The 26743-nt window shown below is 40.8% G+C and overlaps 1 protein-coding gene and 1 long non-coding RNA gene across 3 annotated transcripts in view; both read right to left on the reverse strand.

The window, feature by feature from the left end:
• Nucleotides 1–6: 6 nt before the first annotated feature.
• Nucleotides 7–17944, reverse strand: usp2a (ubiquitin specific peptidase 2a). 2 transcript variants are annotated; one of them, XM_020588435.1, is made up of 12 exons: nt 17422–17944; nt 8513–8563; nt 7322–7445; nt 6894–7005; nt 6644–6754; nt 3905–3969; nt 3656–3759; nt 3292–3369; nt 3057–3135; nt 2227–2331; nt 1870–1990; nt 7–1197 (listed from the first exon to the last, which is right to left on the reverse strand). In XM_020588435.1, the coding sequence occupies exons 1-12, from the start codon at nt 17575–17577 to the stop codon at nt 1113–1115; spliced, it is 1191 nt and encodes a 396-aa protein (XP_020444091.1). In that variant the 5' UTR covers nt 17578–17944; the 3' UTR covers nt 7–1112. The 2 variants fall into 2 exon arrangements, with proteins under 2 accessions (XP_020444091.1, XP_020444090.1); XM_020588434.1 differs by having other exon boundaries at nt 3292–3372; nt 17422–17943.
• Nucleotides 17945–25761: 7817 nt separating this feature from the next.
• The window catches only part of LOC109953063 (uncharacterized), a 9932-nt gene continuing 8950 nt past the window's right edge, over nt 25762–26743 (reverse strand). Inside the window, exon 3 of the long non-coding RNA XR_002273845.1 lies at nt 25762–25810. This is a non-coding gene — a long non-coding RNA (uncharacterized LOC109953063). The remainder of the gene's footprint in view (nt 25811–26743) is intronic.

The raw sequence follows: 26743 nt of genomic DNA on the forward strand, positions 1-26743 counted from the left end.
ATAACATTTTCACCTGTAAGCATAACAACTTTTTTCACTCTTGAAACCTGGTAAATAAACCAACTGAAAACAGTTATGGGTCATTTTCAGCACCATTGAATAGTACATTCTCCATATTGCATCAGGATATAAAAATATACAGATAGTGTTTTGTCTCCTTCAAAACATTCTTTCCGTGTTGTTCAATGGCATGAAACAAGAGAGGAAGAAAATACCTCATACCAATGATGAGGACTGTTGCCTTCATATTATTAATCCTTAGCAGATCCACACTGCACTGTCCATTCATCCATTCACAGCACTTTTAAAACATCAGTAGCAGCCACACGTGGGATAAACAAATTAAATAAAACACAAGTTAGAGTCCTCTGAAATGTAACGCTCACAGTGCCATTGGCTTCCCAACCACTTTTAAAGTGTGAAGAAGATGCTAACAGAGACGTGGGAGTGTTGTAGTGCGGTGGAAGGGCAAACCATGAAAACCAAGCAGGCTGGTGGGCTGTAAGCTCCTCGTAACCATGATCACTTCTCCCAGCACAGTTTATCCACAGTCAACACTGGTGGTGATCACCATATGATGCTCGTGGTGCTGGGGTAATAACCCCCCACCCCACCCCAAAAAACAACTAATTCAAAGGAGAAAAAGACAAAAAAAAATGCAACAAGTCAGTTTTAATGGTTTGAGGCAACCAAGATCAAGAGCAGAAGAAAGAGAAGCAAAGGCGCAGTCAGGGTGAGAGTGCGGTTTACAGTGCATAGAGAGGGAGATGAATTCACCAGCTGGTCGGTCAGAGGGGATTATTGCCCTGTGTCTGCCTTGCACACACACATGCAGATTAAACACACACCTCCACCCAGAATGAGCAAGACACAAGAGTAAAGACAGAAAAAGAAAGAAAGCAGAGCTGGTGGATCAGGTTCCTGTGGTTTCCAGAGTGCTCCTCTCTCTAGCATCCTCCAAGGCGGTGGGGGTGTGTGCCTTCAGGTGTGTGTGTGAGATATATGTCCAAATACAAGTCCAAAATAGGCCTGGCTCCACCTACACTCTCATTTTTCATCCATCCAGTCCAGCAGTCAGAGTGGTGCTGCTGCCCACCGTCCTCCAGGACGCTTCACATCCGTGAGGAGGACGCCAACTCGTAGAACAAAACGTAGGCGTCACTGCTGCGGACTTGGCTGGAGGACATTGGCGTTACTCTGGAGGGGGGGTGCATGATGAGGAAAACAGAAGAATTATGGTGTAGACAAAGCAGCCCATAATTTAAGACCAACAGAGGCCTCCTGGTGTTTATTAAGAGAATATCCAGTTTGCATGCCAGTGGTAGTACACAAATATATTTTTATAGTCACAGGTTTGCAACACATCATTCTCCTGCTGTTATTACTGTTTCTATTCAGAGTTTTCATGGTTTTTGTGATATACTGTAAACAGCAGCTGTAAAGTCCCATTTACATACATAATAATTCTGTGTATATGTACTCATCAAATATATCACCACATTAGAGCAGTTAACAGTATATGAAAAGCAAATGTTTTGCATTTACAGGAAGTGCGACTTTAGACTATCACTACTAATCTAACTAAAAGCTAAATGAGCTTTCATTTTTCTCATCACCCATTTTAAAAAAATTCTATCCAGCTATGAGCAGCTCCTCCATTTCCTTTGTGCACTGTAGTGTGAAGAAACGCTTGTCCATCATCACCAGAAATGAACCATATTTAATAATGATTCATGTTCATTTACGTTACAAAGCTCTACTCGCCATGTGACTGCTAATGAGTGTAGTGAGGCAGCCGATCCTGTTCTGCTTTTTGTACAGTAGTTTACTGTATATTTTTATCATGATGTAAACAATGTTCAAACATACCTGGAGTCATTAAAGGTGTACCATTCTCCCGAGTTGGGATTGCGACAGTAGGCTGTGTAGTGACCACCCATAGTGGTGCCTGAGTGGTTGGACACTGCATACAGGTTGTACACTGCATTTACTACAACAAGACAAACAAAACAAGTGCCATAGTTATTATTAGTCCTTTTATACAACCTATTAGAATCTCAAGTGCTAATATTTTGAAATGCAACACAATTTTTCAGGTTTTAGATGGAGTGACACTACATTTTCACTGAAATCAACGCTTTTCTTCCATATCTGAAGCTTTGGAAGACTTCCAACTCATAAAACAGATCATAATCATGTTACCTTTATCTTAGAATCAGTACTTACTGCTGTTTTCTGAGGCAAACTCCCGCAGGTCAAGATCCTTCATAGGGAAGTTAACAAAGGTGGACAGTTTGCTGGTTCTTCGTGCCTCAGAGAAGCGTTTCAGGTCTGACAGGAGAGGGAGTCAAGGAACAACTGACCTACAGCTGATTTTAATCTACTGAACTTCAAATACACGAGTTTCCTGCCAGAGCAGTCTTTTAACAATCATGGGGTTGACATCTTTCTAATTCAACACAAAATAATACAAAATACTGATGCTCTGGTGCAATGGCGCCAGCAGATGTTATCCTGTACGCACATATAGTGTTTTTAATTATTCTGCTAAATTTTTACATCTGGTGGTCATTACACGTTCAACATGTAGTAAATATATAGAAATACAGTTTCAAAGTATGGAGTGAGTGGCAGCAGCGCACGCACTGACTTCACCTGCTGTCAGCAATGCCTACAGCATCGTCAAGATGTGCAAGGTATTTCTCATTTAACATGTCTCATGAGCTGCAATCATCGTTTGTTATTTTGTGGGTTAATTATTGTGCCTGGATTAAAGTGTCAGAACAGTGATTCACTAGGACCAGCTGGTGCGTACCTCCTAAGCATAATGCTGGTCAATGTGTAGAGAGAGACTGCCAAACTGAATAAAACATAATCCTGCCACTGCTCCGGTCAGCCTCACAGCAACTCTTGAATTTCAGTCAACTACGATATACTACAGTAGAGCTATAATCCACACCCTATCCCTTTGACACAGACAATATCAGGCTCTCCCAGCTGCAAGCGCATAATAAAATACATCAGTATTAGACGCTAATGGCCAGTGGAGAGGATACGAAGCACCAAGATCTTGGGGAACTTCTGTATTGTGAACTTCTTAGTGCATCTTCTCCGAGCTTTACACCTGTAGCACGTCTAGAGAGAGGAAGTACAGAGTTTATTCAATCACGTTTTACAAGGAGCTAGTTTCAACCCAGCAAAAGTGCACATGCCTAAATCTACTGACATTACTTTTAAGTAATCGTAGCTATGATTTGCCAGACTTGGCACTCTTTAAAACAGGATACCTACCGGTTTCTCGTCCCCATCAAGGACATCTTCTTTGGTGAAGAGCCGCATGCAGTCCATGAGGCTCACCTCACCATAGCCCTTCTGAGCACAAGCATAGATGCATTCACATTAGCATGCACATAAGCAACCACACAACAAACATACAAATGCAATGCAAAACAAAGCACAAAAAGAGACAGGGAGGAAACCAGGAAGCTCATGTTAAAAGCTGTAGGCAGATATTTATTAACACAGAGAAATAAAGTCTAAGTTCATCATCATGAGGGAATATTTCCTCTGCATGACTGACTGTGCTAACACCTGTACAGATGACTGATATCCACCAGTCTATGTTACATCTGTGTGTGCATGTTTGTTTTCTAACCTTGGCGATAGGTAGAGAGAGATCCCAGAAGGGGTCGAAGACAGTGGAGCAGAAGCCACAGTGGCTGCAGGTCAGAGAGCTCTTCAGCTGCCCAACAAACAGGTCTGGAAGAGTAGAAAACATGACATACAAATAAACACGACAAATCACAGCACAACTGACATGCTAGAAGATAAATCAAGAAAGTATATCTGCTGTACACTGTTCTGCGTTTCTCCAGGTTGACCATCTGAAGCTTGTTCTACTCACCAACGATCTTACTGTCTTCTCTCTCCAGGTATTTACTCCACATCTTCTTCCCTTTCTCTTCATCCCTGAACATGGAGCACAGATAAAACATTTAATTCTAGTTATAAAACAGTAAACAGTGGATTGAGAAGATGATCAGTAGAGCACAGTTAAAGTGTATTCACACATACAGGTGAGTCTGTAGTTCACGAGGTGTGCTATGTGAAGCTCGTGATTTACATATCAGACTACATGCCGCTACGTATGTCACTGATTTGTTTCCACGTGTCCTTATTTAAAGACACATCAGAGAACTGGGAAGCTGGAGACCACAGTGACAAGACTTCCCCTCCATTCTATTTAAAATTCCTTCACATAGTGGAGTGAAGTAGTGGTTCAGTTTCTGCTGGAATCAAGATCACCGTGGCTCTCCCTTGGCTGTTGCTCGCACTGTGTCACAGGCTATTTACATAAAGCTGACCATTCCTTGACCTTATGCAAATACCACTGTAGTGTAGTATCTGGGCACTTTTTTCAGTCTGTCAAGGGGCACAGCGCTGCAAAGCCAGTTGTCATTGTCATTGTCAATGATGGGCCTTTGCTTTTGAACCCGTACATGTGAACGCACCATAAAGAGGTTGATAATGTAATTAATGATGGACCTTGTCTACTTTACTGTAAAGATCTAGGAGACAGAATATGGTATTAGAGGGTTAAAAAGACACAAGCACACTTCCAAGCTGGAAGTAAATGTACAGTGGTGTGAAAAAGTGTTTGCCCCCTTACTGATTTCTTATCTTTTTGCATGTTTGTCACACTGTAATGTTTCAGATCGTCAAACAAATTTATATATTAGTCAAAGATAGCACAAGTAAACACATCATGCAGTTTTTAAATGAAGGTTTTTATTATTAAGGGAAAACAAAATCCAAAACTACAAAGCCCTGTGTGAATAAGTGTTTGCCCCCTAAACCTAATAACTGGTTGGGCCACCCTTAGCAGCAACAACTGCAATCAAGCGTTTTCGATAACTTGCCATGAGTTTTTTACAGCGCTGTGGAGGAATTTTGGCCCACTCATCTTTGCAGAATTGTTGTAAGTCAGCCACATTGGAGGGTTTTCGGGCATGAACTGCCTTTTTAAGGTCATGCCACAGCATCTCAATTGGATTCAGGTCATGACGTTGACTAGGCCACTCCAGTCTTCATTTTGTTTTTCTTCAGCCATTCAGAAGTGGACTTGCTGGTGTGCTTTGGATCATTGTCCTGCTGCAGAACCCAAGTTCGCTTCAGCTTGAGGTCACAAACGGATGGCCGGACATTCTCCTTCAGGATATTTTGGTACACAGCAGAATTCATGGTTCCACTTATCACAGCATGTCTTCCAGGGCCGGAAGCAGCAAAACAGCCCCAGACCATCACACTACCACCACCATATTTTACTGTTGGTATGATGTTCTTTTTCTGAAATGCGGTGTTACTTTTACGCCACACATAATGGGACACACACCTTCCAAAAAGTTCAACTTTTGTCTCGTCTGTCCACAGAGTATTATCCCAAAAGTCTTGGGGATCATCAAGATGTTTTCTGGCAAAACTGAGACGAGCCTTTATGTTCTTTTTGCTCAGCAGTGGTTTTCGTCTTGGAACTCTGCCATGCAAACCATTTTTGCCCAGTCTCTTTCTTATGGTGGAGTCATGAACACTCACCTTAACTGAGGCAAGTGAGGCCTGCAGTTCTTTGGATGTTGTTGTGGGGTCTTTTGTGACCTCTTGGATGAGTTGTCGCTGCGCTCTTGGGGTAATTTTGGTCGGCCGGCCACTCCTGGGAAGGTTCTCCACTGTTCCATGTTTTCGCCATTTGTGGATAATGGCTCTCACTGTGGTTCGCTGCAGTCCCAAAGCTTTAGAAATGGCTTTATAACCTTTTCCAAACTGATAGAGCTCAATTATTCTCTTTCTCATTTGGTTTTGAATTTCTTTGGATCTCGGCATGATGTCTAGCTTTTGAGGATCTTTTGGTCTACTTCACTTTGTCAGGCAGGTCCTATTTAAGTGATTTCTTGATTGCGAACAGGTGTGGCAGTAATCAGGCCTGGGTGTGGCTAGAGAAATTGAACTCAGGTGCGATAAACCAGTGTTTTGACAGGGGGGCAAACACTTGTTCACACAGGGCTATATAGTTTTGGATTTTGTTTTCCCTTAATAATAAAAACCTTCATTTAAAAACTGCATGATGTGTTTACTTGTGTTATCTTTGACTAATATATAAATTTGTTTGACGATCTGAAACATTACAGTGTGACAAACATGCAAAAAGATAAGAAATCAGTAAGGGGGCAAACACTTTTTCACACCACTGTACATAGTTTTTAAGCATTTATGCAGACTGGACCTGTTTTGATACGCTGAATGGTGAAATTTTCCGAGATTAAATCTCACCCTTCTCACACGCTTCTGTTAGATAACTGACAATCATATCCATGAAGAACCGGAGCATTGAGCTGGTCTAGGCCCCAAAGATGCAACAACTTGGCAGAGGAGGTGAAACTGTGGCAAGCAGCCTTTAATTCAACCTTAATGATGAAGCCTTAATGATTCACATTGCCTCAGTCTAGGCCCTGTTCACATTGTGTAAAATTCCCCACTATATCCAGTCTAGCACAAACAACGACTTCTGTTTAGGATACACTTTTCAAAACATCTGCTGATCCTGGCCACTGTCATTGCAGGTACACACACTGTCAGGCAGGTTACTCACGGAAGATGGTCCAAATCCTCCCCAGTGCCTCTCGGCCGGACGGTGACCCTGTTGACCTCATTGTGCAGGCCGTCCAGGAGGAAACGCAGGAACTCCTGAGCATCCTGCTGGCTGCAAGACACACAGGCTGTCAGAACTAGAAACATCAGCCACCATATCTGTTTTCTGATTTATTTCTGATGTTATACTCATATTATTCTCAGACAAAAGCTAAAAATCAGTGTTCCTAAAACAATGTGTGACAGCTTACTTGTATCCCACAAATCTGGGAGCATATCTTTGGATCTGAGTTTTGAATTCAGATGGGCTGACTGCTTCACTGCTGGACGACGTCCACATGGTCTGTATCAGCTTGGCAAATTCTACCAACACAGAAACACTCAAGTTACTCATGCTGCGACATAAAATGCACTTTGCTAATGTAACTATGTATTCAGGCTGATGATGAACTGAAGGTGCAGCTCATTTTTCTCTCCTATGTCAGATATTGACCATTTTCATGCAATTGCAAACACAAAGAGCAAAAAAACAGAAGAAAGAATTTGTTTCCCTGTTTTCAGCATGTTCTGAGAGATGCAAATTTAATCTAGAAGTTAAGGGGGTATGAGTGTTCCTCGTGAGCAGCTGTGAGGAGTGTTTGGTTTTGACTCTAGGGGGCCTGTGTGACACATCTCTCACCTTCCATGAGGGCTGTGTTAGTGCGGCTGTTGTTGTTAAGGTCTCTGCGGTGCGAGTTGTGCAGGCAGTAATCTCGCAGGCTGTGCGTGTTGCTGAGACACTGCAGGATACTGTTCATGAAACACTACAAGGAAAAACATGAACACAAACAGTTTCATTCCCTCAGAGATGAAATAACATCAAGTGCAATTCTTCCTCGTTCATTGATGACTCCCATTTGCTGGAAAAGAAGCAAAAACTGCCTTTATATTTAACTGCTTGTAAATGATTATTTATGCAGGACTATATTTCTTTCTATACAATCAAATAGTTGTCTTTTGCTGTGCATTATTTAAAGTTGATAACATGTACTAGTCTCCTTACAATCTAGATAACATTTGTAACATAGCTCACTTGTTGCCTTGCTGATTTGTATGCTCTCCATCCTGAAGCTGAACCTAGCAACTGATCAACAGCGTCAGCCATTTAACTCCACCTCAGGATGGGTGTTTTTGGAATGATATACATCAACTCCACATTGGGATTTTGGTCTATTTCATCACATTTTGTAGGTCAAAGGATCCAGACCAATCAGCAGACTACATTTCCTCCAGTTTTAACAATTGTGATCTGCAGGCGTGTATAGCTTTAGCTCTTACACTTACAGGCTATAGATTATATACATTATACTACTCTAAACATTTGATCATATATTCATGATTACAACATTTTTCATAACTGTGATGTAATTAAAAATATGCTTTGTAGATCTATAAGTGATATATTAAATGTTTAAAGGCTTCCAAAACACAGTGAAAGAACTAGAATAATGACTAAGTATAAGGAGGCATCACACACACACATACAGTACACTGTACTATCTGTGTATACGGTGCTCTCATCACGTGTCTACATGAGACATGTGCATCAAGATAAAGAATGAGTGCTGCCTGGTCTATAGTTCAGTGCTCTGATTAGGTGACTGTACACACAGAGTGACAGCAACACACTGTTTATTTTAGGAGGCGTCCATCTGCCTGTTGCCTGGCAGACACTCTGCTCGACAACCACTCTTGTGTGGACAGTTACCAACAGACTTGGTCTAACACTAACTGGGTTTAGGGAATTTGCCCCCTCACTGGTAAGAACAAAATGTCACTAATGCAAAACATTTGGCTCTACACAGATGTAATTACATGCAGATGTACTTACAGTGTTTCCTAGGTTCTTCAGTCCCACCAGGCCTTGGGCACTCTTTGAATTCTGGAAGACAAAGGACACAACATTTAGATTGTATGGCCTTTTTTACACAAAAGCCAATTATTATTTAAAATAAATTCCCCCCAAAATAAAGAAAAATGATTAAGTGTTTTTAATTCCAGGACCCATCAGACAAGGCCATTTTGTGTCCTATATTTTAATATAGTGTTGCATTATGATGTTGACTGTTTTTAACTTTTATCTCCTTTCGTCTTAATCCTGTGTTTATTAAATATATTACAAGGATGATAAGACTTTCAGGGATGAGTAAAGTCTATTTAAACCAGACTGAAATACATTTTTGAAGTGTTCTTTTTCTCATTCCCTTACTTCTACTTCTACTTCTGTTGTAGTTGTTGATTGCCTACATTTCCCAGAATACCTCTGGATTACTCCTATTCAGCTGTGACTGGAGTATGTACTTTGGGGGGTGTAAGAGGGACCACATAACGCCAGTACTGGCATCTCTCCATTGGCTTCCGGTGCATTTTAGGGTTTGTTTTAAGATTCTTTTATTTGTTTATAAATCCTTAAATGGGCTAGCACCATCTTATCTTGTGGAACTTTTGCGTCCGTATAATCCGTTGCGGTGCCTCAGATCAGCTGATCAGCTTCTTCTGGAGGCACCACGGGCCAGGCGGAAAACTAGGGGGGATAGAGCCTTCGCTGTGGTGGGTCCAAACCTGTGGAACGCTTTGCCACTTTATATTAGGCAGGACCCTTGCTGTCTACTTTTAAGTCTTATTTGAAGAGCTACTTGTATTCATTGGCGTTTGGCCAGGAATGAGACTGTCTGTAGTGTTAGAGTGTTTATTTTATTGTTTATAGTTTTTTATGTGTTGATTTTAAATTTGTATGATATGTTAAGCGCTTTGGTCAGCTGTGCTGTGGTAAAGCGCTATATAAATAAAGTTGAGTTGAGTATGTACTTGACAATTTGGAGCACATAAACCACTGCAGTATGATTACTGGAAGAGGAAGAATTTAAAAGACTTCTGAAATACCTGAGCGAGCAGGTTTCGTTCAGAAAAATACTGTAATCTCTCATATACTAACACCACCAGTGGCTGAAAATTGTTATACCTCACAGACAAATAATAATCACTGTTTTTTTTCCTTGGATTCAGCATTCCACTGAATAACCCAAATTTGTAATGTACATCGCCTGCTGACATGTTTCAGGCTGGATTTGTCCCTCGGAAGCCAGAGAATCAAGAAAAGCAGGCCATGTGACAAAGATGTGATCTATCTACACCCTCTGCAGCTGAATGTGTGTTGCGTCCGTCTCACAGTAACAGAGAGGAGACTCATCTTTAGAGAGAAACTTGTTTTTGTTATCTTGTAGTCAGTTCCTCTCTTGGTAATTGCTCCCAGGTGGCAGATATCTGATCATCAACAACCTTAGATATCACGGAATCACTTAAGGATTTTCACACTATAACATTTACTGTTGTGAATACTCAGTGCAAAAAACATGGAATACACATCTTTTAGCTTAGTGACACAAAACAGATGGCAGAACATATGATAATGATTTCAAAGTGGTTTGAAGAACTTATGTCATCACTTGCTGCAGTAAAATTTTATTACATAAGCTGAGGGGTTATATAATTGAGTGGCTAGAAGAAGACTAACAAAGAATGTGGGGGTGGATAAGGAATGCACTTGTGCCCTCGACTAGGATGCAGAGGCAGCAGACTATTCTGCTTTAGAAAAATATAAGCTATGACAAATTTAATTCATTTTCACATCCATCCATCGACCAGAACCAGTGAACCAAAATTTCATGCCCTGTTAAAGCACGTGTCAACAGTGCTTTTGTTAATGGTGTGATAATTGTGATGAGCAATGAGACTACCCTACTGCTCCAACATGTTCACTAACTGGTGCCGTGTAAGTCACATGAGAAACAAAGGATTAGGGAAAAGAAATGAAAGCATATATAACTAGAATTATCCGTCACGTTCATGGGAATGTGACATCAATGGGGCCACTGACCACCAAAATCTAATCAGTTCATCCTTATGTCCACATGTACATTTGTGCCAAATTTGAAGAAACCCCCTCAAGGTGTTCCTGATCCTGACATCGCACATTCATGAGAACGGGACAGACGGGCAACCTAAAAATATAATGCCTCCGGCCATGGCTGTCACTGGCATGGAAGCATATGGTCATACAGTAACAGTCCTATCTTATCGCCCCAGTATGAGCAATTTTCAACCAAACTACATAATCAGATACAAAAGTGACTAAAGATGCTTCATATTCTGGATTTAGCCTTTCTGAACAAACTCCAAAGCAAAGATGACTATGTGGATGATGCACATATCATCAGAGCTCTTATATACTGAGTCCTGTGGTCAGCACCTCACCACACCCTGAGTGTGACCAGGCAAGCACCACAGTTCCAAAGACTGCACACATCTGTTTGCATACATGAGTGACTACACCCTGTACCTTTCAATGTCCCCGCTGACCCAGTGAGGTTGTCCTCTGCGATCACACCATTCAAAAAGATACCAGCAGTCTCAGAAGCAATTTTGTGAGTGTGATGGAAAATGTTCCATTATCATTAACCCTCTAACATCATTTTACTGACATGGCTGTTTTCTAAAAAGCTGGTGGAGTGGCACTGACACAGTTCGACACCAATTAAAACAACAACAAACCTGCCCATAGTTGCACTGATCAGTACAAAGTAGTCACCTTGTACGCTATTATTTTCTGATTAACTAACAAGCTTTAAAATATCAAAAATACTACAAACATTACCATAACAAGCAGATTTCTCATGTTGCTCATTTGGACAACAACCAGTCCACGCAAAGAAATTCCATTTACAGTGATGCTGAGTAGAGTGCAGCCAAACTTTAAATCCATCCACTTACAACCAGCAAATGGCTTTCTTGCTTCTTTTAAAGCTGCACAAAGTTTTTTGTGATAAACCTTTTAAATGTGCCTAAACTGATTCTTTTAAGATACTTGGGGGCACCAAACAACCAAAACAATGTCCTGACAGATGCTAAAAAGCTTTGGTAAAGTAAAAATTAAAACAATGATCAAAATATTGTAGCTGCTGCCTAAATTCCTCCCACTCCAGCTCTACACAGAAGCTCCAGCTGCATCGCAGGCTGATAGAAAAGGACACAGAAATCAAGTGAACAGTCATGTCCTGAGCCCTGCTGTTAGCCTTCTGGAGGTTTACATCAGAAGAGTGTCTCTCTGATCACTGGGAAGGTGAGCCTGTAGCTTATCTAGTTACATACTGATAAGAGAAAGGCTTTTAAATACTGTATTATATAAATAACCTCTGCCATCTGTCTCTTATTTGGGAGAAAGAAAGAGTTAGAAGAGTTTAATTAACTACAGCTTATCTAAATCCTCCTTTCTGTAAAATCACCTGTAGTGAAAGAACTTTATTAGCACAGATGTGCAAACACACGCTTCCTTTTATATGTCCAGCTGCACTACTGTATCTCTGTGAGACTACAACAGACAAAATCCAGGACAGCATCCTCTGTGCTCACCTCAAATTTTATTTCTTAACACACAACCACTAGAATGTGTACATCTGATTTTGCTGCACTCTGCTGAGTAATACCACGGCTGCTCCCAAAAATAGCAGCTCCACTGTTATTAAACGCCTGCTTGTCCACTTGCAATTGGCTGATACTTTGGACAGCCCGGCAAACGTCATAACGATGATACAACATCCCTGCTCTGTCACCATGGCAACACTATTCTTATTTTTTGCAGACAGAAAGCCAAAGGACATGGTGACATCACAAAGTTTGTGTGTGTGTGTGTGTGTGTGTGGTTGGAGCATGATGCGCTAGCTGTGAATGATTTGCAGCAGATGTGACTTTTAGGTCAGGAATATTTTTAGACTGAAGCTGAAAACAGCCAATATGCTGTTCTGATGTTCAACGTTTCAACACTATACTACGTACACACTAACAAAAAGGTTAGTGTTTCAAGATTTTACTCCTGTTTAAAGGCATGAAAGGGTGTTAATAAGGTCAGACTATATTATCTTTGGTGAGTCTGCAGCTCCTTAGTGCAGGGTGAAGGTCACTGGCCTGGTGTAACGAAAGTAAGCATACAATCAAGATAATGTTTTATGAGAGTTAATTACTTCAATGGCATATATACTTTCCACCCACATCCAGATAATTACTATAAGTGTTTACATCACATACTGTGTTTTGGAAATGCTATACCCCTAACACGCTACCTTTGTATCTCCTCACAACAAATGCCTCAGCGGCCTCTGTAGGTCATTTCAGAGGCAATTATTGTGGCAAAAGCAATTATTGTGGTGATATTCACAGTAGACATGCAGAGTTTACAAGGCGGATGAGGAAGCCTGGAAACACAGCCCTCTGTATGTTTGGAGCTGGTGAGCGGTTCCTGCTCAGGGCTGTAGGACCTGGTCAATCAGAGCCGCTACTGGCTGATCAGGAGCCCGAAACCACAGCTCACATGAGGGAACTTAAATCCACTGTGGATAATCACAGTAATTCCAATGTGAGTGGACAGACACCTACTGTACAGAAAAGAGGCAGCTCTGAGGATAGGTTTGTATAAATGCCCTATTCATAAACGCCAGAAGCAGCTCAGACAACTAGCGAGCTACTTCTGAAACCCTACTCTGAGGCTAAAAGCATCATGAACAGAGGTGACATTAAAAAGCATTCCAGAGGCCAGGGGAATAAGAGACAACGGAAATGGCCCTTTGGCGTGAACCCAGTTTAGTGAATGTAAATTCTCTTCATCCACTCCACTAAATCAAAGCTGTAGGACTGCTGGCCTCAGAGTTAGAGGGTGGTGTTTGAGCAGAGGAAATGGGTCAAAGCAAGGTGAAGAGGCTCGAAGAAATGAACAATAACTGATTCTGGTTCTGCTTTGGCCGACAGCAGAGAGATTAAACTGCCAAGCACGTGTTCGGTTTTCACACCAGGCATAATCTAAGGAATCCAGTCTAACCAATGCTTGACATGCTTTCATTTAATGCCAGACATCAGCTGATACTCATTAAAGGGTGACGACAGTCAGGCTGTACTCAAATGACTACAGGCTTCATTCTAGTCGTAAAGAAACAAGACCACAAGTTAACAAACATGAAACTATGCAAAATTTAAAATTATATAACAGAAACCTGATTTGAAAATATTCTGAGAGAAACTGAAATGCTTTAAACTTTTGCTTACAAGAAATCTCCACAGGCTATCTTTAATTGCTATTTTACCAGATATGTTTCAGCAGATGTGTCTGAATGAACTATTTGGAGTGGTAGAAGTAAGTGTGTGTTGAATTTTGGGATGTATTGGTTGCTAGGGCCAGTGTTTTTCCCTGTTTGAACCGAGGAGGAGCCAACATTAAATCTAATCCTCTAACATCTTAAAGGACTACGGTGCACACACACTTGTTGCTGCAGCCGCTCCTTAATAATCTAAACCTTGTGGAGGCTGGAGATGGCGTGAGCACATAAGAAGCTCAGAGCAGCCTAACGAAATCCCAGAGGAAAACTTATTCCCAATTATATAAATGAGCACTCAGGAGCATTCCAAACATCTCTGTACCATCTGCTATGAGGTTTCACTACACTTCATAATAGTTTGGTCAAAGAAAATTACAGTATTTTTAATCTGTGTAAGTGTGCTCATTAATAGGGTTTGAGTAATGTGTTGACAGCAACAGTGATATACAGTTTTTCTAGTATTGATATCTTTAAATGATATTAGAAGTGGGCAATATTGACAAAAAATTGATCTTATACTCCTTATACAGTATCACGTTTCCTCTTGGTGACTGGCACAAAATCGGAAGAATACAAACATCCATTTTTGAACATCTTAAATCTCAGATCTTGGCATATTTACTGTATACGATCTCACAGAAAATACTGCCATACCACCAGAATAACATAATTAAAATCCCAGAATAAATAAGTATTTAAAAAAAAAACACAATGTATCCCAATGGGAGCTCAAAATGTGAAATCAAAATTAATGTGGATGGCTAATGTCTAATTACAGTATTGGCAATACTGTGATAACACGCTGCCCAACACCAAAGCAAAAACAAAGCACCACTACTCCCTCGACTCCGCTTGTGTCTCTGGGGCAGTAAATTAAACGTCACACTACCAGCAGAAAGATCCCTAGGTCCACCTGGCAAAGCAGAATGCCATGTGCTGATTGGCTGGAAAGGCAGTGTGAGAGCGAGCAACAGAACAATCTGTCCTGACCTGAATCTCTGTTTGGCAGGTTGTCATAAACAATCCCTAAGATACATGCAAGAACACGTTTAATGATTAATCAAATAGAACATTGTGGGTGAGGGGTTAGAATGTTAGCACTCTGTAATAATTCTTTAGTATATTACTTGTGTGGCATAGAAGATAATTATTTATCTAGAGATATTGCTTAGGACTGGTTGTAAGATGATGTCATGGGGTAGGACTAGATAAGTCTAACTTCTTCCTACTCCGTTCAAGCATGTACTAGGTATAAGTAAATTGATATTGGATTATTATTGTTGGATATGTGTGAAATTACGTGTTGACATATCAACTGTTTTACATGTTTGAATGAATAAATCAAATCAAATCAAAAAATCAAATCAAATCCCTCTCTCTCACACACTTCTCTTCCTCTGTTGACTATCTCCCATGGGAGCAAAAGTGACACGTTCTCCTGCACACATGCTCACTTTCTTTCATTCCTCATGGGGACTTTATCTTGACTTACAAATCATTTTCTGGTGATTTATCCTAACCTCAACTATAACCGCTACTTGCCTAACCCTAGCTTTAGCCTAAACCTAACCAGCATCTGTGCCAGCAAGGTGAATGTATAAACAGGTTTTGGTCCCAGCAGTGTGAATAATCCAGGCGCACATGTGCGCACACAGCATTTGACTGAGAAGGAGAGAGGTAGTTTTTATTTCTCCCCTCTGAGGCACTGAGGGATGAGGTCTGTCATCAGTTTGTTGAGCCAGTGTCCGGTGACATGAAGCCACAGCTAATTTCTCTCTCACACGCTCACATAAAAACAAGAAAACAGTGAGATCGCCTTACTGTGACGAAAGAACAGCCCATGATTGGATGAACTTAACAAAATGTAACCTGTAGAAATATCCTTATCAGTAGTGATTGACATTACATTTCTCAGCAGAATGACTTGGTGCTAATGACATATTACAAACAGGATAGTAATTAAGTTAATTTCACCTGTTTCTAAAAATACAAAGTTTCTTCCTCTTATGGTTTCATCAGAGGTTTGTCACCAATATGCACAAAACATTAAACTAGTTTTACTAAAATCATTTTTAAATGCAATTTTGTTTACATCTCACATCATATCATGATATATACTCAAATTAGAAAAATATTTAAATAAATATTGGGACTTTAATTTCAGTCTTACAGTTGAACCCAAGCTCCAACTTGGGTTGAGACAACTGATACAAAGCAGAGAAAAGCAGCAAATACACAAACTGAAAAAGCTGGAAGCAGATAAATATTATGTGATCAAAGACTTTAAATGGTTAATTATCAGAATTGTTTGAGATTAATTTTCTATTTTTCAACTAACCAATCAGTTGTTTCAGACTGAGTTTTGATCATTTTGAGCTTCAGTAGAGCACAGGCTACAAAGCTGCATGAGAAAGCACCCTTTAACCTTACAACTGTCAGTGCTGGTGTGCACAACAAGTGCTTGATCACAGATAACTTCACACACCACAGGTTTATGCTAATGGTTTCACGTGCACACTTCTCTCATGTACAAATGCACATAAGCACATACGAATAGAGAGAGAGAACATGTTTTCTCGCCATGGTGGTGTGTAGAAAAGGAGAGAAAGAGGACAGATGATGAGCAAGAGCTGATGGCAGAGGAGAGGAGGAGCAGGTGGACGGTGACAGCAAATCAGAAAGCGTGCCAAGCTGCAAAGCATGGCCAGCACTGAAGTGTATGCTAATGATTTCTCATTACATAACAGAAGCTGGCACACAGCAGCTCCACAAACTAAGAGTCATTCATCACCTTCTTCTCATATCAGGACAAACACAGCTGACGAAAAAAGGATTTTAAGCCAGATTTTACCCAATAATGCATGTATAACTTAACCTATACAAGGTGTAGCCAGTAACGACAACTTTAGGGCAAAGAACACTTATAAGAATTTAACTGACCATCTCACATTATCAGTAAGGTACATGCTAACCACTGGACCCCATTTCCAACCCATCACCAGTTTAGGCTAATATACTGGGAGTTGTAATGTATTTATCTAAATAGTTTTAAAGTTTTATACATAGTTTATAAACAGTAAAAGTTTTATAAATAGTTTTAAAGAGGCTCTTTCACAATACAGTGCAGGAAAATCATTCCACAAGGACTTTAAAAGTCAATGCTCAGACCTACATTTATCAGTATATGTAAACAGCCAGAGGCAACACACATCCTGGATATCTCAGTGCATAAAGACAGACCGTGTCAGAATGAGCTATTTGTTTATTCATTTCCATTACAGACCTACAGTAGGATCCATAACAGCAATGTAGTAAGACCAGCTGTGATGTATGTGGAGGATTAATGGGGGGTTATATAACCAGTGACCTGTGACGCACCAATTTCTGTGTAACTGATTAAAACTGTTGCTTGGCATATTAAGGTTATACACCTCAGTTCATATGCCTTTCATGAATCGTCTTTGGGTTTTACAGCTTTGCCAATAAAAACAATATTACGATATAAACACTAAATTGCCTGATTTTTTTTTTTAATGGAGCTTGGTGCTCCCTTCGAAGCAGATAACGGAACACAGCAGGTCTCTGGTCTCTTTCTTACCTTGGCTTGGTTTATGAGAAGCCCCACGAAAGTTGACACCAGTACCGACCCAGACATGCTGCCTTTTCTCCGCATCTCCTGCTTCAAAAACGGGAAAGCGGTGGGAGGCCGCTCTTCTGGTACGGTCACCGTGTAGGACTGTCGCATGCTCGGCATGCTGACGGAGGATGAAGCGGACTACCGGTGTTCAGACGACAGCGAACGCTTTCCGAGCGCCCGTGCTCTGTGCTCACTGAGCCGGGCTCCGATTACGGGAAGGCGAATTATAGCCTACGTTTCACCCCGTGTGTGATAAGATCTCTGTTATCATTCATCCATTCATATAACGGTACCAGCCTTTCAAACGATCCTACCTACAGTATAATAGTCCTATGGAGAGCAATACAGCACAGGAAAGAATAAAAAGACCTCCCATAGACAAAAGAGCAACTGACTGCTGCGTCATTCTAGGCAGGTATAAGCAGCACGGCAGTACACTCAACAAGGTAGGTGTGTAAATTGAAATAAACTTAAATTGTGTTCCCATTCCGTTTTACAGGACTGGAGGTCCGCCTCTTTGGGCTCGGATTAAAGCCGGCCTACAATAAGCGTCAGTGACCCCCTCCAGTGACCGCCTCCAGCCGTGCAGACCACGTCAGAGCCCATCCTCCTCCTCGCTCCTGACACAATGTGAAGGACTCAAATACTGTGGGTTTCTATAGGCCACAGTATAAATATGTGTCAGTATGAAGACACACTACAATAGGAATGCGACAGAAGGGCTGTTCCTTTACTACAATCTGACCCACGGTTCTAAAATTAGGATGGCAGGCCTAAACTTAGGATCCTGTGATTCAGCAGTAACACAAAGAATAGAGGTTAGGTAGCAGTTTTACTTTGCCACAGTAAGGCAATAAAGAAAGTATGAAGCAACCCCTAGATTTCACCAAAATTTCCTCATATAGACACTTTGTCACAAAACCAATCATACAAATCATCCTTGTAGAGTTTCTGGGAAAACATCACTTAGGGTTCATTATAGTAGCTTAATAATTATTCTTAGATTCAAGTTCCCAATAGATTTAAAGCCATTTTGCAATCAATAAAAAAATATTGTTGTTATCTTGGCACCGGAGTCAAGAAAAATTTGTAGAGGTGAATTGTAAATAAACCTCAGACATCAGTTTCATACACAATAATTCAACTGGATTTATTTGTATAGCACCGATTCACAACAACAATCATCTCAAGGTTCTATTATAAGGAAAACCCAACAAATCCTCCTTGAGCAAGCACTTGGTGACAGTGGGGAGGAAAATGTGCGAAAATTGTATTAAATATGAGCATTGACTTTTTGTCATAATCCTAAACCTTCATTAATGTTTTAGACCACAGCTTTGAACACAACACTGACATGCTAAAATGCAGAGCAACTTTAGCATTCTCTGGAGTAAGGTTTATGGCCATCTGATGAATGTAATATTCACTCTCCTTTTAGCTCTGTTTTGGTCTCTATGAACACCTGACAGATGATCCACCATGTTTACCAACTAGTTGACAGTTTGCTGAAGGATGCTCAAATACTCTGTGAAAACCGTGGCAACCTCAGAATCAGGCATTGTAAATATAATATGGGCCTGAAGCACTTAACATGTTGTTACATCCATTTTTAGTGAATAGGGCAAATGCAAGCTATATTCTGACATTCTGGACAACCCAAATAGAACAACTGTTTGTCATAAGACAGAACTTGTGAGGAAATATTAGGTGTAGGAGGCTATAATACTGCTGGTGGTTACAGCAAACTAGTGACTACAAGAGCACCTAATGACTGCTGAAGGCCGTGACAGCAAATGGTCAGAACCAATAGACATTTTAAGAGAAGCTTCAAAACCAATGCAGCTTAACCATCAATTCACTTCAAGACTATTATTCCTAAACTAATTAATAACACAGACAACGCAATGTGCTGTACCTTTGTGTGCCAGTCTTGCCATCTTTTCAAGAAAGTATGGTTCTTTGTTTGCTTTCCTAAAAACAATCAGCTACTGACTGTGTCAGTACAACGTGCATTTCCTAACTTTTCCTTTGAGAAAGAACTGTAATTCACACTGTGCTCACCGAGTTTAGCTGAACTGATATCCAGAGTGAGAGACCTGAAATATGTGCCCTGCAACAATCTCATGTCCCTGACGCACAACTGAAAAGCACATTCCATCACCAGGCTCAACATGCATGTGAGCGTGTGCACTGTTTGCCTTAATTTCTGAATTCTTGAGGTGGAAGACTACAACATGAGAAGGGGCCAAAGAGTCAGTCTTTGTATTCTGATATCTGATGCAAAGAACTAAGTGGTTTGGTATAAAGATAGGACAAAAGCAGTGAGCAATGATATCTAGGAGAAGTCAGAGTTAAATTTGGCACATTAGGCTGACATATCTTCACTCAAGTGTTTAAATTTAACTTATCCTAAAATATTGCTTTGCTAGGGAGCAACTAAAACAATTCATCGCTGTTTGTGGCAGATCTAGGCCTTTATTCTACATCCCTACAAGATACAAAGGATTCTTTAGCTTGCTAACAACTGATGCTAAATGCTGACATTCCTAGAACAGAACAAAGTCTTCTGGTACAGTCATTTCAGAAGTGAAAATCAGATAAAATTAAAATTTGGCTGCAAAATCATGATGCTAGCAAAACGACCAAGCTCTTAGCTAACTGACCTTTTGAGCCAGATTAGTCAGCTAATTTTTTTGTCTACACTGTAGGTTCACAAGCTTCCATCAGGGCCAAAATCTAAGCAAAGTTCTTGTTTCATTTATTTGTAGTCTTCATCAGCCCACAGTTATATTCATGACCTTTGGGTAATGATGACCATATTAGCCAAGGTATGAATCCTGAGCTGTTGGCTAAACTCATGCTGCACACTGGAAGTAGGTGAAGAGTTCGGCAATTTAGGAGAAATCCAGGGTTCAGCCAGTGTATCAGAAAAATTGCTTCAGGTGGTTTAGGTGCCTGATAATATGGTCAGTGAGGGCAGATTTTCTAACTGGCCTAGAAGTGTTTGGGGACATCCAAAAGAAATAGGGGAAGTCAGAAAGAACATCTGGGCTGTTGCACACCATGCTACTATTACCCTGACCTGGATAAGCAGCTAGAAAGTAGATCAACACATGAGTAGAAACTGTATAATAGACTTCCAGGTACTAGCATCGCTCTGTGGATAAAATGAAATATGAATCATTTTTCAACTATAAACAATAACAGGAATTAGAGGTCCTGTCACTGACCATAATACTGGTACACCCATAGGATGGCACAGTACTGTGCCAACAGACACCAGCTTTAGTATAATGTTAAACTAGCTGTCCTGATAGACACGACACACACTGCCCCTCAAGTCCTACAGTCACACAGACCCATAATAACAGGTTACAAAACTGAGCTACTAAAGTATTCGCCCTTATTTGCCAAACAACAAAGCAACGCTCCAACTCATACCAGACTGTTTTTTATCAAACCATAAACTGTCTGACCACAGCAGTGAATTGAATGTCAGACAGTCTAAAAATATTGTTGACTCAACAAAGGTCTAGACTCAAAGCATGAGCAGAATAATTTAGGGTAAAATCAAGAAAGTCTGCACTCAGATGTGTCACCCTGACCTTTTACTGTTTGTTTGCAGGGGCCAAAGGACAAACATGTGAGTGAAAGGTTGTCCTTAAATTTGAGGGTGAGGTAACAATGGTCCTTGTTTGGACAGTAATAAACAGAATTGGAGACAGCTGGAAGCCAACAGTGACCGTCAGCAGTCATATGACCAGACAGGTTATAAACATGCCAGCTGATTATCTAAACCATTTCTCTGGAAGTAAGCCTCAATGCACAGAAACAGCATGAGTGCACACAACCGTAGCAAGTATATTAAGTGAAACGTTGGGTACAAATTGTCCAGTACTGTCTGACTACCACCTGTATCATTTCAGGTTTCCTACACATTTGGCAATTCTGAGATCTCAGCATTTATTCTGTTAAGTACAATGTTATCACAACTGATAAGAAAGCTGGCTAGAGCAAAGAAAAAGTTTTTGCAATAAACCAGTTTTCTTTTACACTTAGTTGGCAAGGTTTAGACTTACACTGCACAAGACTCAGTTTATGACAATACTAATAACCTGAAGTGTTACAGTAGCTAGCCAACTCACAAACTAATGCAGCAAGTGTGAAATGCTATGAGGCGACAGGGCTAACTAGTGCCCCTCTGTAAACAAGGTCTAGCCAATTATTTTAAGTTAAGTTATTATGAATTCAAAAGCCGAGCACTATCATATGCTTTTTACATTTCATAGACTGAATATTATGCATGAAAAACAAGGATGATGATAGTCATGTTACCCAGCTTGACTTACTCATAGACATGGCACAAGAATAGGACCATGTGGCACCACCGGCTGCTATTTTTGTGTTGTTTTTATATTGCAGGCTTCTGAGAAACTATCAGGATTGTGTGTATTTTGCTTTGCCAGTGATATTTCTAGAAGCCCTGTCATAACACTGGGATAGGTGAGTTTCAACATTCATATTACAACAAGAGGAGAGAGTGTTAATTTAGGTTTTATGTTAAGTCTATTGTACTCACTGAATAATGGAAAACTGGAACAACTAGAACAGCCAAAAAAAAAAGAATGAGGTTAAATTCTACTTGTTGAGACTGGAAAGAAGTGGGGACTGAATACCGGTGCATATTTGGCTGAAATTGTATATTGTGTTCACTGAACTTTGGAACAAGAATAAGACAGTGGTTACTTCACTGGAGAAAAAAAACTGGGAGGCAAGAAGTGTTGGGGTGGAGGGAACTTTAGTTGTTTATACACCATACATGACCACTGACTCGAGAGCTGGAGTAGAGGTTTGAGCGCACATGGTTGAGCAATAAAACTGTCTGTAGTAGAGACACTGCTTTGTTATGGAGTAATTTGACTGTGCAGATCACGTAATTTTAGCTGTAAACGTTTTGAAACCATTCTATTCTTTCAACATCTGTGACATAATATTGTACAGTATAAAAATTGGGCCACATGAAAATTTTGATATCTTCAAGTGCTGGATTCATTACAATTTACATAATTATTGTTGCTGATATCGACACTAAACATTTTGTATTATTGGAAAAATGACTAGGCTTTTGTTCTGGCACTGGACAGACAAAATGATTAATAATTGAATCAAGAAAATAATCTGTAGATTAACTGATGAATGACAATGAGCATAACTGATAGCTGCAACCATATATGGTGAAATAGCTTGATGTTCAAAGCTGGATGGAAGGTGGACTCTTATAATGAATAGCCTATCAAAGGAAGAAAGATTCCCTCCTCTTGTAACTTTCATCAGCTTCAATGTCAAAAAAACAAAAACAAAAAACAAAGCACCACTCCACTAATATGAGATGAGGAGAGTTCACTGTGGTGGTCATCAGTCATGAGAACATTCATGACATTTTCTCCCCAGAATGTGTCAGACAGTACACACCAGGCACACCCCACATGGGACAGCACACACCCACTCCATATCATTGTCATATGCTAGGGAATTCTAATTGGTGACACAACACCACACATATATGTACATGCACATCCCTGACATGACTCATTCTATTGCTCACATATATTTGCATGCACATCTCTGACATGAGTCATTTTATTGCTTGCTTGCTGATATCTTAGGAACTGTTAACTCAGAGCTTTATCAACAGTTTATGTACTGGGCATCAGAGATGAGTTGTTTTTACTTAAAGAATAGTCTGACAGAGATTCATATTGCTCTCATGTTTTGTGCAAAATGTGTAGCTGGTGCTAGCTTAGCATAAATACCAGAAATAGAGGGGAAACAGCCCGCGTGGCTGGCTATGTGAGACTAAATTTTTTTTTTTAAACTAGATATAACACTTCCATGGCCTTACATATAAAAAGGTGCTTTCTTAAGTAGGAAAATGCACCTTTCCCAGTTTGGCACACTCACAGGTTCTGCTGATACAGCCTTACTGTTTCAGGTATGACCAGTAGCTTATGGTGGCTAAAGTTAGCTGATGTTAGCAAAGCTTAGAGAGAGATGCCTGTAGAAAGGACTGAGTCAGCTAACTGACTTGAATACTACAATATACTAAATGTACCATTATTCCATTAGTGTCACTTGTGGTTACTGTTTCACTAAATGTGCAGTCTTGTTTCAGCTGACAAATCAATTGACTTCTGCACATTTATATTACGTAAACACATCAAAATATCAAACTCAGGATTCTCAGTGAGGCTGGTTTCAGCAGACTGAGTTTAGAGCTTTATCAGTGCACATGACCAGCCCTGAGGGAGGCGGGTGATTAAATATGCCTGGAGTAACAGAGGCTCAAGGTTAATTAACAGTACAAAAGGTCCAGCTGGTGACATCCAGCCACGTTCTTCTCAGTCTGCACATGATGGATAGGTGTTGATTGTTTTAATAGGTTAAATGAGAAGGAAAATCCAGTTCAAACTTGCCAGTTCTGCTTTACTGTGTCTACGTCCCCCACTAATCAGTAGTTTGTGTTACTGACCATTTATTCATCAAATGTTTAATTAACCATGTTTTATTGAGTAAACTGACTGGTACTGATACATTAGCTCATCATAGATGATAAAGTGGCATATCAGCATAAGCTACATGCTCACATTATGGTTTTTAGCAAAAATTTAATAAATTTTATCCAGTGCTTAAGTTTAAGTACAAAGAGCTCTTCATTATTCAGTAGTCTCATGATGTTAAAGACATTTGTCTCAGGTAAGCCCAGAATTCTGTAATGTGCAGGACATATAAGGGTGTCTTAATCTATTTCTGAATGAATGACTTGTGCAAGCTAAACAGGAAGACCTGACTGATTAGAAAATACCTCATGATGACAGCAGGCAATTTAATAAGCTAAACTACATGCTTTACTTAAAGTGGTACTCATAAAGCATTAGACACACATGAAAAGCTCATCTAAGAGGGCATGGTAATTACTTCATCATCAACTGCACTCGTGTAAGTGGTTATTGGGACTAATCTGGAGGTGAAGTGGGTCAGCTGTGCTTTCTGACCAGCACAGAAAAAGCTCAGTTCATTAAAACTGGGCTTAGAGATGAGGCCTGCAGAACCAGCAGGCCCTACAGACAGGTGGACACTAGCTAATTTGCTGGGTTAGAAGAGGTAAAGTATCCATGCTAAGAGCTAGTTTGCATATGATAGGACTGATCCTAATCTTGGTTGGAGAAAATAAGACAACTTCTGTCTGTCAGTTTTACTGAATAGATCAAACAGTCTGCTAAAGAACATTAATAGCAAGAGAGTTTAACACATTTGGTATATTGTACAACAGGAGCTAAAGTGCACTACAATTAACTTGAGCAATAGTGCCCCCATTTGGAAAAAACTGTACTCTCAGAAGCCACAAAGCACTGCAAGGCTTTACCATGTATGTGAAATGAAAGTAGTTAACATAGCGTGTCTTTGTGGTGACAGCTGCAACTTTGATTCTATTCAGCCCCTGGATACTGATCCCCTCTGAGCTGTACATCCCCAGTAAAAGCAGAAATCTTCAAGCCAGCATTTGCAAGAACAGAGGACGTTGTCTTACCATAGAGGCCCTGATGGGGGAATCGGACAGACCGTTACTGCTGGGTTCCCATGCCGAAGAGCTGAACACTCTGCTGCTGCTGAAGGCCTCCTGGGTGGAGCTCCGTGAGAGGGCCTCCTGAGTAGAGCTCCGTGACAGGCCTGAGTAGCCCAGGCGTGAGCTCGTGCCATATGAGTCAGCCACATCACTGGTTCGACTGTGGTAGCTCCGCAGGGCACGCGTAGATGGGGTGGACGAGGAAGAGGAGGAAGCATCATTGAGACCTAGAGAGGCCAGGTCCCTGCTCAAGTCACTCTGGGATATGGATTTGCGTCGGTTGAGCGAGATGCTGGAGGCCACCGGTGAAGAAGAGAGGTAGCTGGACTGGGCCAAGGATGAAGAGTAAGAGCTGTAGCCGGTATAGGCCGACCCCCCACTTAGCCCTGACCCTCCATAGCTCTTGATGGGGGTTCTGCTGAGGCTCTTGCTTCGGCGGCTGTTGCTGCTGCTGCTTCCGAGGATGTCGGTGCGTGGGATGGTTTGACTTCGGTCGCAATCAGGTTCTGATGAGGTGCTGTAGTTGCGGCTGCGAGCAACGGAACTGCTTAAATAGCTGGAGGAGGAATAACCTGAGGAAGAGGTGGGAGACTTGTAGGATGACAGCCTGTCCCGCTCGCTGTAGGAGCTAAGGCCTGGGGTCAGGGAGGAGCCGTAGGTGCTGTAGTGGCTGGGGGGGGGGTTTCTCAGCCACAGGGAGGGAGAGCCTCTGGAAGACTGCATCGACTGTAGCCACAGCAAAGAGACATGAGTGTTAGTTCATCAGCAACTATCAAATCAATACCTACACTACTGCAACAATGTGGGAAGCAGTTAGGACATCATTATCCTCACTTCACCAAGCATTTGTTTGATTTTTAAAACACAAAATGATCCAAGACTGCGGATCATGACTATGAAACCTCTACATTTCTGGCATAATATCACTGAAACTTAAAATGCAAAGTGAGACGCATGGCCAAACACACAACACTATCTTACACTGTTACTCAGTGTCATGTTATTTAATGCACTGTGTCAGCATTTTGTCATGTTTTAACCCAATTACTACAAATCACATTTTGTTTACAACACTCCAACCCATTTTAAAAGCATGCCATGATGTTGATATTTTTAGTATATTTTTCCAGATTTTAAGGAAACCACTCATTCTGTGCAATACATTAATACAAATGACTTGCAACTTCCATTATTTTGGTAATCCATCAGTATGTCTCCTTTAACTGTCAACACAGTTTGTGTTATTTAATTTTGGTACATAATGCAGTATAGCATGCTTGCTGATACTTGATACTGATGCTTGCTGGTGTGATCCAATGCTCAGTAAAGGCACAGCATCTTCAACTGGACTTTAAATCACATTCACTTGGAAATTCTTCTGAACCCCCTTTTTCCCACCAACTTTAATCCGATCCTGAAATCACAGAGGTGAACAGAAATATTGAATAGAATCCCTCTGGGTTATTTTTACATCTCATATCCCCTCTCTTGCATCACCCTCCTTCGTCTCCCACGGCTATAATGGGAGAGTCCAGCAGGGTGTTGGAGGTAAAACCAGGCGGGCAGCACAATGTGTTCCTGTAGCTGAGGCAGAGAGAGGCTCCTGTTCACATGCACAGCAGCATCTGAATAAATAAAAGTATCTGGTATTGCTGATCT

The sequence above is a fragment of the Monopterus albus genome, unplaced genomic scaffold, assembly GCF_001952655.1.
Source record: "Monopterus albus unplaced genomic scaffold, M_albus_1.0 scaffold539.1, whole genome shotgun sequence".
Classification (NCBI taxonomy): Eukaryota; Metazoa; Chordata; class Actinopteri; order Synbranchiformes; family Synbranchidae; genus Monopterus; species Monopterus albus.

Bases quoted from the DNA above. Each gene is read 5' to 3' on its own strand.
- usp2a (XM_020588434.1), bottom strand. From the start codon at position 17,577: ATGCCGAGCATGCGACAGTCCTACACGGTGACCGTACCAGAAGAGCGG. The intron at 8,564-17,421 runs GTAAGAAAGAGA...TTTGTCTTCCAG, and splicing joins TTCTCATAAACCAAGCCAAG to AATTCAAAGAGTGCCCAAGG. The intron at 1,991-2,226 runs GTAAGTACTGAT...GTCTTGTTGTAG, and splicing joins GTTTGCCTCAGAAAACAGCA to TAAATGCAGTGTACAACCTG.